General features: G+C 38.8%; 1 protein-coding gene across 6 annotated transcripts in view; it reads right to left on the bottom strand.

Annotated features, from left to right (window-relative positions):
- The window catches only part of NSD2 (nuclear receptor binding SET domain protein 2), a 99482-nt gene that overhangs the window by 51684 nt on the left and 35736 nt on the right, over nucleotides 1–12062 (bottom strand). For 5 of the 6 annotated variants that reach the window (XM_085059613.1, XM_085059612.1, XM_085059615.1 and 2 more), the window contains one exon: nucleotides 8130–8755. In XM_085059613.1, the coding sequence (XP_084915739.1) occupies nucleotides 8130–8726 (597 nt within the window). In that variant the 5' untranslated portion in view covers nucleotides 8727–8755. The remainder of the gene's footprint in view (nucleotides 1–8129; nucleotides 8756–12062) is intronic. The other variant, XM_085059616.1, reaches the window with a different exon arrangement.

Raw genomic sequence — 12062 nt, 5'->3', positions numbered from 1 at the left:
TTAACATGATATTTTAGTAACTAGGACACAACTCTTCTTTCAGAGTAAAGAGTTGAAGAGAAGCAGATTCAATCTCTCACAGATAGATTCAGTAAAATGTGAGTTCTGGAACACTTCCCAATCCTCGATCTTTCTTAAAAACGTGGAGAGTAGTTTCTTTCAGCTGTTTTATTGAATTTCTGCACTTACATCTAGATGACCTCCTAAATATTAAGTTATTGGCTTATTATTTAAAGGTTCCATGTCTCAGAAATTTAAACTAGATATTGCTTGATCAAAATGAATAAGCCCACCTTTTATACTGAGTATTAGAAAAAGATTTCAGCCTACATCCCGTGTCTCTAACCTTCACCCACCCTCAAAGGTTTAAACTTTTGATGTGGTATCTGGGAATATAAGACAGTGTGGATACAAGATGCTACAGAAGTCTGTAAAAACATAACTGTAGAGCCATGAGGAACTCTGGCATGAGAAATGATTATTTCTCAACAATTTCCATATGAACTTCACACAGGATAACAGAATGAAAGCTAAATCATCTCAGCATACCTACAGATTTTCAGAATGCCATATCCATATGTAGCTTGTTATCTGCATGTACCATGGGTTCACATACTTCAAGATCATAATCTGTATCAGGACCTTATCCTTAGCACCCTTCTACACTCTTACAGAGTTTTCCCAAGGCACTTTCTGAACAGGTATCCTCTTAGCAGCTCACAAACATCCAGGACAGCATGGGTACTTGTTCTGAATCCTAATATTCTTGTTAGAAAACAGAAAAACCCAAGCCGAGATAGCACTGCCAAAAGGCCACTAGACTCACAGGGCACTGTTTTCTGGTGAAGGCAGAAACTTATTTCTACCTTTTTTTTTTTTTTTTAGCAAGAACACTTCTGAAGGCAGCTGACATTTAAATAGAACAAATGATCTGGCATGAAGGTGCTCTGTTAGTTAACTAATATTTTGACATAGTCCAAGTACTACTTCGCTTTAGAGATCAGAGCTTTAAAATAAATTCCCATAGCCAAAGGCAGGCACAGGAAGTTTCCATCCTGATTGTGCTGTCACATATACCCAGTAGGTCCTCCTCTTCTACAGATGAAATGCCAAATCAGTGGTTAATAAGCCTGAGAAAGGTGCAGGGAAGACAACCAAGAAAGTCCTGAACAGACATTACCTTGACTTGGCAATGCTGAAGCTTATTCCGGAAACATCCCTTATTTTCAGCAATAAAAATGTACAGAAAACCTGGGAAGCCCCAATCCCATACAACTATTAAAATAGGGCAGTCTTTGCAGTACAAAATCATGATGCACATGACCAAAGTGCTGTCAGTTCCACCAGAACTAAGATCCCAAATTGTTTCACTTCATCACAAGGACAGACACTCAAGTTAACATTTATTTACCAAACAAACAAAACAGCAAAAAAGAAACAAACCCAAGCTTTTCTAGCATTAGTTGCTGCTATGAGAACACAGATTCACTTCCCTTCTTCAAGCAAGGACAGAAGGTCTTGTTTAACAATGATATAAGCAAGATTCAGTTTCCCTTCTTCCAGTGAGCTTCCAAAATAAATAATTTTTATAAATGGTTGTTTTGAGAAGGGAATTAATTTCTTAACATTGACAACTTACAGTTTTAGCTACTGCCATTTGATGATGCACAGGAGCACAACTCCTCTAAGTACTTTAGATATTCGCAAAAAGCAAAAATAAACTTTAGCCCAGTTGGACCTATTTATTTATAATGGAAAGATATTGAAAAATGGTAATAGACAAACATAAAATTAGGGTCTGTGAACAAAGACCTCTTTTGGAGGTCCTAAAGTTCATCTGCCCCACATGAAATCCACTCTAGAACAAGGAAACTTGTAAAGAAGGCTGAAACCACAGCTCCAAGACAGATCAAAATATTTTGCTTTTGCTCCTTTGCTGAAGGGTTACAAAAAATCTTTCTTTCTTGACAAAAGGGGGTTCTAAGGGCCAGAAATTACATCTGGTACAGATCACTAATGTTTCCCAAATATCTGCCTGTACATCCATCCAAGTAACACAATCCTGAACTGCAGATCTAACTCTTTACTAAATACGAGACTGAGATATGCATTATTTTAGTTAAGCAGAACACTGAGCAGACCAACAGAAAGGTTTTACCATGTCTTGGACAAAAAATCCCAGCGAAAACAAGCAGTAAATTCCTTGCCAAACCAACCTGTAGTGATCAATAAAGGAGAAGGAAGAGGAAAAGCTGAGATTTTAAATCATTTAAATCATTACATTACCTGTGACACAACTGAGAATAAATCTGGTCAATTTATAAAACCAGAAACTGCCATTAATCTCTCAACACCATCTGCTGCTGACATGTAAAGGGAAGTTAGTTCTTCCAAAGACGGCTTGCTTACCACTTTACTTCATCTGTCATGTCCACCGCAATGCCCAAAAGACCAAAATAAAATAGAAAAAGCTCTGGAATGCACAAACCAATGATAAATATGAAACTATGTAAGAGATGCTGACATTCTTTGAATTTGACTTAGCTATATCTGGTCAGCTCTTTTCTACAGAAACCTGGCTCAGTGTTCAGAAGCAGTCAGTAATCAATCAATCAATTAATTGCTAAGTATTATTTATAATGAAAAAAAATGAAATCTAACATGCCGCTAGATGCATTCGCAAGACATTTGTATTTTGAATTTCTTCTACTGCTCTGGTTCCTTATCCTCAAAAAAAAAAAAGACAGACAGTTGAACCCAAAGGGCATCACAGTTTAGAAACAGGATGATAACATGAAGTAGCATAAGTAGCATTCTGAAATGGTTCCTATAATGTGTAGAACAACACACTAGAACGGGTCAAGCTCAAATTAAAACCAGAGCAGCTTGTGAGAAGTCTATAGAAAAACCAGTAACAGAAGTCCACGATCCTTATTTCTATGATTATGAGAGAATCCAATAAAACAAGTAGGTAGCAAATTGAAAAGGAGAAAGAGCTGCTCTACTGCTCTATTCCTTAATGCCATGGATGCAAAAAGCTCACACTGGCTCAAAAAGAACCCGAGGTTTCCTTCCATGAATTTAGCCATCTACAGCCATCAAATACAAAGTCACCAGCTCCAGGAACCTCTGAGTCACAAACTTCTGGAGGCTGAATATATTTAAAAAGAGCATCACTCCATGATTTGCCATGTCTGTACTCTCTATTATGCCTCCCTCACTGAACCTCACCCTGAAAGAGGTCCTGAATTAAATGGCTCCTTGATCCTACCTGGTAGTGCTATTCTTAGATGCTATTTTTGTCAACACTCCAAGATATTATTTCATATTTGATTTGAATTCTCCCACCTATGTGTTTATGAAGAGAGAGGGGAAAAATGTATTTAGACAGCACATATTTAGAGGACAGTTTCACGCAGAAAGTGTACTTAATTCAGCCACTTTTACATACAAGAACAGGAAGTCTGAGATGGAAAGCCTGAACAAATACTCAGGCTTTCTGCAATTAATTTTGTAGCCACTCTGAGAATACTCACAGCTTCTAATCTCCCCCAAACCAGCACATTGCTGTATGCTTTCTGGTACTTCTTAAAGAACAAGTAGTTCTTTAAGATACTTTTCCAATGAGGCATTAAGAAAAAACAATTTAAAGTTCCAAAGTAACAATTACTGCTGCACATCATGAGCTGCTTAGCACTAACAAGTTCTCAAGGCTTAGCTAAACTTAATCCTTTACTAACGGCTAATGCAAAACAGTAGTTCAGAAACTCTTCCAAAAAGGGTAAGAAGTTATTTGTCTTGTTCCCGAAGGGATCACCCAGAAGAGATTTTTAGAATTACTCCTTCTCCTTTGGGATTCTGTTGACACCAGCCAGATAGCCTGTGTTATCACTCGCCTGAAGACAGCATCTGATAACAAAAGAACAGTCTATTAAAAAGGAAAACGTAATTGAGTTCATTTTACCCTACAATTACAGATCCTGACTGCTGCGGTAGCTTAGCTCCACATTTTGTGACAGGTACAGTAACTGTAATTCACCAGGAATTCCTAATAGCTGAAGATAAGAAACAATCAAACCCTTCCCCTGAAAACACATACTTATTTTACTTGGTTTTATTTTTGAAACTAAGACCAAACAAGTAATCTCTGGATCTGTCTGCACCATCTGCAGTGGGATAATAAAACATTTGATGAACTCAGTTCTCCAACCTTACAAAAGGAACTTGTTGCTTTGTGCTGGCCTCTACTGATTAGATGCAAATATCAGAGCAATATCATCACCTTCAGTGGTCCCCATCTTCCTGTATTCAGTTACCACAAAACACATACAAATTAGAAGATAATCCTCAGACTGCTTCTGTTCTACCCTTCCTGGGTTTTTAAATCTTTGCCTGTAGGTGAATACTGGATATAATGGAGGGTGGCCAGAAGAGTTTTTCTCTGTGAAGATAAATGGCAACATAAACACATAACAAGGACTAGTGGAATTTCTCCAGCAATTTGCAATTGCCCCCCATGTAGCTACTGCAAGGTCATTATAGGCTGTATCCTGCAGAGAGAGAGTAAAAACCTGCCAAGTTTCTGGTATAATACTAGGCGAGAACTACAAGAAAACTGGATAGGAAGCTATGTGGAAGGTACAGTTTTTGGATCATGCACATATATTACACAGCTGGAAACCTTAAACCAGCAAGTAGAGCAGTGTGTGGACTTCCAGGTTTGTTCTGGACACAGCACTGCTGCTTTTGTGAGCTACTGCACCCGTGCTGGGAAGCCAAGCCAGGAAGTGCAGCCAAAAGGGCAAACTGCCACTTGTAAGCCTATCCCAGCTTCTGCAGGACGAGCTCAGATGTGCCAGGATCACATCCTGGGCTGCTCCCAGGGTCAGGGAGCACAAACCCACCCTGGAACCCACAGCATGAGAGCTGCACATGTATGCACTCTCTCTATTTCCTGTACTGAAACTCTGGATTGCTCTAGGGATCAGACTTGGATTACTTCATATTAATATATGAAACAAACCTCTGCTGCTCTCCTCCTGACAGGATTGCTTCACTTCTAACACAAGCAACAAGTAAGAAAAATGCAGGCAAGTCCTCATCCCTGACTGGTAGCGAAAACAGTGACTTGAAAAGCAGTCAGGACAAAATCCAGTCCCACAGCACCCTGGCATGTGAGCAGCTACCAGAGCCCACGGGTTTGGCGTGGATTCAAACCTCTGACATGTGAAACCAACACCCGCAGCACTGAACATTCAGGGCTGCAGTGCCTTGGCTTTAAAGTTGCAAAACCAAGCCTTATCATGAGAGGCCTGGATTTTAAAGTAAACTCCTCAGGTGGAGGGATACTGGGGCGGAGGGAAGAGGGCTAAAAGGCAGGAGGGGAGGGAGGAAAGAGCCAGGGCTTGTTCCACTTTATCTCCTTTACCCTGGGAAAAGGAAAGCATTACAGCTGCTTCTCAGAGGCCTGGAAAAGCTGGTGGCTATCAACAGAAATCTAACTCACGTCAGAGCTGGGCAGATCACATTTATTCCCAGCTGAAAACCAACTTGCAGATAAAGTTTTAAATAGCCTTCATTTCATTTAACAAAAAATGCCCAAACAACAAGAACACCCAACAGCAGAGCACTGGAACATTTGTTACATGATATGCCTCTCACCTCAGCGCAACAGTAATCTGCTGTGTCCATCAGACACAGATATAATTACCTTACACAAAAGGCAGCATTCGAACCATGGTGATTTCTGCTAAATCAAAAGAGTAAGAGGCTGGACAAGAAGAAATTGAGAGAGAAACGAGCCGAGAAACAAAACCAGACAAACAGGTTCTACATTAATTTGCAACCTACAACAAACAGGTATCTGAGCGCAAAATTAATCAGCTTTTACTCCAAGGATATTTACCTAATTTCCACTTTACAGCCACAATCAGTTCTATAAAACCACAATATGATGCACTAACATTCAGGCTTTGAATGCTGGCCATGAAATAACAGCTAGAGCCTGAAACCAAAGAACACTGATACGAAGATATTACAGTTATCATCACAGAAAACACATATTTATCACAAGCCTGACAAGTAAATGTGGACAAAAGTTTGAAAAATTTCCTTCACATGGTCCCTCATATCGTGTTTTCCCTTATTTTAAGCTTGCACATTTGTAAATCCTCCCTATGAGAGAAAGAAAAACCCCAGGTTTTTCACAATCAAGGAGTTATAAAACAACATCTTGCGACCTTTAAATGCTTTTCCTTTTGACCTTTGTGCTTTAAAGTGCACTATGCTAGGAAAAAAGAAGCCAGAAGCCTGACCTGCTGCTCCAAATCCTCTGAAAAGCAGAGGGTTGCAGTATTGCAAGGTCTGAGATCAAGCAGGTGGTTGCCTTGATTTGGCAGCTCGGTAGCTCAGGGGTTTGGCACAGGAGCAAATAACCCTATCAACTCACCAGCCACAGAGACTCAATCATGCTGGGAAACAGGGCTGACTTGGTTTTCTCCTGGCCATTTCTGCCCAAAAGACAATTCAAGCCAGACAAACAGTTCTTTTTATTTTAAATGAACTGCACACCAGGAAAAATTAAAGGCCACTCTTAATGGACAGCCAAATATAAAAGGCTTCAGAATAAACTGCGTAGGTGGTCATATTAAATATCACCTCCTCTTTCTGAAAAAAAACCAAACAAACTCACACCAATATGCTCCAGTTGTCAATGCTATTAAACATACCACCTTTTAGTCCAATTTATCCTCCTTAACAATGAGCTGGACAAAGAATTACTGCAACTACTGACTGTGCCCATACCTTCAAAGTCTGAACCAGTGTTAAAACATTCTCCTTAACAAAATTAAGGAAAACAAATTCTTTAACACCATTGCTGAAAACATCAATATTGATAATTTTAGGATGAATTATACATTCAAACCATAAACAAATGACAAGTATTTCTGATACCTAGAAACACATTTACATAGTTCTGTGAACCTATTCACTAATTAGTTTTATTGGAAAGAAGGGTAAATAAAATCAGCAATACAACAGCTGTGTGCTTCTTCTCTGCATGTGTGACCTTGGGAGAAAGTAAGAATCAACAGGACTGTGCTAATGGTAGGATTCTATGATCTTAGAGGTATTTTTTAACCCTCGAGTCCACCATCAACTGCAGCTGACAGAAAACCATAAGGTACATTCTGTGTTTAAGGTGTGCAAAACCAGGACCTTTTAACAAGCCAAAGTATTCATTAACATTTACCATTGTTATACAACACCATTTTGAATTATTCACTGAGAAACTTAATATACATAGAAGTATCCCTGCTATGTAGGGTTTTTCCTCGGAGATAAAATTATTGCAAACCACATTCATTTAAATGGAGTCTAGCAACAAAAGCTAAATAAAGAGGGAAAAGGACTCCCAGCAGCAGTCTTATTTACAACTTGGTAAAGCAAATTTAAAAAAAAGTGAAATATCAATTTCTGCCCATGTTTAAAAGAAGCAAAAAACAGATGAGCATGACCACAAAAGTTAATGACAACAAATACAAGATCAAGATATTTTCAATTAAAACAAGTCACTAGGTTATAGCAAGCAAAACCAGCTCTTTTCAGATGACAAATATGTGTGGGGACTACATTCCAATTGCCAAAATCTGATGGCAAAGAGCCCGGCTGATAAGCCAACTGACTGCTGAGTACATTTTTCTGTACTTCAGAACCAGGAATATAGAAAGAAAAAGTGGGTTTTCTCCTGAAAAAGTTAAAGACCATCTCTAAATGTACAGGCCTCCTCAGCTCCCTGGCTCAGGTGCACATCCTGAATAGGTCCTGGCTACATGTCTAGAGGAAGCTTCTGTTCCATACATCACATACTTTCACATGCCCTGATCTGCTCTGGAGACATAATTCTACTGATATGGAACCAGAATTTATGGGGTATTCCTATCCTAGGGAAAAAACAGGGACCAGAACTAGAGTGCATCTGTCCCTTGTTGAGAAAACAGTCATAGAAAATGACTCTCTGTTTGTGGGAAGCATCTACTAAATGCCCTAAGATGAGCATACAAAAGCACAGAAATTCCAATATGATTAACAAACCTAACAAAAGGCAGAACACATTAAAAAAGTACTACCTTCTTTTCAGTGGTGCTTGAAGTCTTTGATACTAACGCTGTTTCAACAAGACCCTGCTCAAGTAAAGAGTCATATTTTATGCTTCTTTTTCTGCTTCTCCTCTCCTTGTTTGCTGGCTTTTGTTCATTTTCCTCTGACTGAGACACATCTGCACCATTATCTCCACAAATAGAAGATTCAAAAAGAGGCTTCCCATTCATGTAGGTTTTAGTGATTTTCAGCTTTATTTCTGGAGAGCCATTCTTGATAGGAGTAGTGTTGGGGGGTGTTCCAACACCCTTTATTTCCTGGGGTTCAAAGCGCAGCTTGGCATCTTGGGCCCCAGACTCGCCATTAAATACCCGAGAGGTCAGATCTTTCAATTTATCAGCTGGAATAAATTGAAGAGTCTCATGGCCATTGTATTTTTGCATGACACCTTCCTGTAGAGTGGCAGAAAGTTGTGCTTTGCCCAAGTAGACGGAACATTCACGATTCACTTCACAATTCTGAGGTTTTCCATTGGTATTTCCAAGGATCTCTGGTACCTGCTTCATTTTGATGTAGTTAATTTTTTGAGTTAACAGTTGAGAACTTCTTTTGATGCTAAAGTCCATTCAGCCCAGATGTTTCCAGTCTTACACTGCTATATTAAGACAAAAAGACAGAAAATATTTTTAATAATACAGATATGTCAAAAGCTATTAAGTATTCACACAGACGTCAGCACTAATATAAAACTTAATGTACTTCATTCAAGTTTTACTAAAAAAAGCTTTGTTTACAATCTTCACAACCAAAATGCCTCAGTATCTGGTAATATGCATTACAAAAAAAGCCCAAGAAAAACAGATCTATGAATCATCAATTTTATTAAAACAAAAGCAGAAAGCAAAATCACAGCTTTCATTTTAACCATCTGTTAACCATCTACAGCATGAGTCTTGCCCACACTAATTATACAAAGGTACTGCACTGTTTAAAACAAGTAAGAGTTAGACCTAAGATAATATCATTAGTAACAACATAAACCAGATGAGTTTATTTCCAAGAGGTTGTGCCAGCATAGAAACCCCACAGGCTGTGTTCCTGTAGCACCCACACCATGGACAGCAGCATCACAGGCTTCTCCTCCTCACTCTACACAGACCTTCAGTCTTCCATCAGAACACACCTCCTGCACAAACATGACAGCTCAGACAGTCTCCAGACATATCCCAAAGCATGCTGGCTGTAAGAAGAAATAAAGGGTGAGCCTGTTGGGCCAGGAACACCAGCCCACTGGGAAACAGCTAATCTTTCAGGCCAGTGGCCATACTATGCAAAATTCAAATGATCAAAGCAACTGCTGGAATTTCAGATTTTTCATTACAACAATATCATCTAACACCCAGTTTTCATACAGAAATTTGCAAACATGCAACAAGCTTCAACTGCACTATTTGCTGCCCTAGACAGGTTCTCTGAGGGTTCTAAAAGCTAACCCTGCCTATTTTAACACATATCATTGCAGCAAACAAATGAATCTGCAGAACAACTTCTTTGTGCTCCTAAAACAGGCAAGATGATGGTTTCAGTTTTTAAAATTCATATGCATAGGTCCAGTATATACATGATATAGAAAAATACACCATCATAAATATTATGAAAACTCAGCACAATATTCATATTCATGCTCAAGGTAACCAATTTCATATATGATTAAGTCCAAGGACTGTCACATAGAATCAAAATTTCATCAAATCTAGTCTCATGTGCTTCCAAAAAAGTGCAATAAAAACCATGATGAATAACTATTGAATCGTCAGTTGCTATGGAAGAAATCACTTGTGAATCTCACCACCTTGTTTATTAATGCACATGGTTATTATAATGCTTACAACTTGCATTTCTGATACTTCTACATCAGGAGCAGCAATGTAAACATGTTCATAACTGAGCACTGCTGTAGCCTGGCAAAGCTTCTTAAGGATGTCAAGCCTGAATTCAAAGCAACTGACAAACATGAAACCTTTTCATTTACAAAGATGCAGAAAAATAAATTAAAAATCTTAACTCCATCACTCCTTAGCAAATGCTTAGCATCTTGCTAACATGCTGCTCTAAAATATCTACAAGATAAAAAGGTATCTCTCCATACAAGCTATATGTCTCATTTGAGAGATGAAAACCATTCTCGCTGCAGGCACAAACAGGCTAAAAAACCTGGCATTAAACAAGGTAAGAAGAACAAATGTACCTGAACTCCAAGTGAATCTGCAAGAGAAAAGGTTCTAATCTTTCTTTAGTCAGATGAAGTCTGAAGTACTAATAAAATCTCTGATAAAATGAGTAGAAAGCAGCCAACTGTATTAACTCTTTTTAAGAGGAATCATAGACAACAGGAAACTCCAAACTCTACTAGAACAGAATAAATAACTGGCTAAACCAAAAGAGAATTCATGTCCTTTCACAACATCTCTGAAAACATGGACATGAGACAAACTCCCAACCCAATCAATAATATGACAGTGTTTCAAGCTGTGATTCAGCAAATTTAACTGAAATCATATTTCTCTTAAGAAACAACTAATGACAAATTCTGTAAATTCCCAGGCAAAACATGTTACACTTAGTTAGGGAGTGCAAAATTCCTTTAAAAAAAAAAAAAAAAACCACCCAAACCAATCCAACCAAAACACCGAATTGTTGCAAAATCTGTACTTGCTTCCCAGGGATTCTTAACAGAGCAAACTAGAGATTTGATTTTGGGCACCTAAATCCCAAATTCCCGCTGTCCAAGGCAGCAGCGGCTCCGTGCGGCCGCAGCGCCCTCCAGTGGGCACCGCGCTCGGCGCAGCTCCTCCGGCTGGAGAAGAGTTTTTAGGATGCTCCATCAACTCATCAGGGTCTGGATTTCTGCACCGAGACATCTGCATCTTGTAACCCAGAATTTGTTCTGTGCTGCTTCACAATAACTCTTACTCTCATCGTGTGTTCTTTAAGCTACAAAGCCGTCAAGCTTCAGGCACACCTCCAGAAAAGCAGTAAATGATCCAGTTAAGACTGTGGTAGTGGCACACTCAATCTCAGGACACTGGATGAATTAAAATGGATAGCTTAAGAATTTCAAAACACAAAACTCACCTTAGTCACAGAATAACTTAGGTGGGAAGGAACTTCCTCAGATCATCTAGTCCAATCTCCTGCTTAAGCCAGATCAAACTGCTCAAGGCCTTGTCTGAACAATGACCAGAAGGTAACTAAGTGAAAAGCTGTGGCTTAAAGAAATCAAGTTATTCTCTTTCTAGCTAACAAACCTAACAGTACTCACTCCATATCACAAAAAAAAAAAAAGAAAAGAAAAAAAAAAGAGAAGACGAATAAGGCCATGCAGTGAAAGACCCTGAACTTTTGGCAGTTACCTTGATTTGCCTAATCCATCTGAAGATACACAGATTTCAAGAACTTCAGTTCAGTTCATGATTCAGGTTCAGTTAATGATTCTCACTAACACAGGTCACTAAAAAATAGCTGAAAACCCTGAAAAATGCTCCTCAAATCACTGGAGCCTAGACACAAAAATCGAGGAGTAATACTGGTAAAATGAAGTTAATCTACCCAGAACAGCAGTAAATGGGAAAATGAAGACAAAGACAATAAATTGAGACTGTAAGATTATCAGAACCAGTAGTAGACACAAATTATAAAATATGGAAAATTGACCATATTTGTACAACGATTTAATGGAACCAAATTAGCAGAGGCTTAAAGTAAGAGACAGAATAATGGGCAAAGATAATGTATGTGAGTAACTACAAGAAAATATAATCCCACTGGGGAGATGAGACACTAGACTGCAATTTGCAGGTTAGTCACCATCTCTAGGACAACCAATGGGATGGATATTGTTGATACACATCTCAGTCCTCCTTGCAAAACATCAGCTACATTGGGGGGTCTGGTTAAATGGA

This window comes from Lichenostomus cassidix, chromosome 4 (assembly GCF_008360975.1).
Source record: "Lichenostomus cassidix isolate B80296 chromosome 4, HeHo_3.0, whole genome shotgun sequence".
Classification (NCBI taxonomy): domain Eukaryota; kingdom Metazoa; phylum Chordata; class Aves; order Passeriformes; family Meliphagidae; genus Lichenostomus; species Lichenostomus cassidix.
Note: the sequence above shows the minus strand (reverse complement) of the source record. Positions and strands in the feature narration are given on the sequence as shown.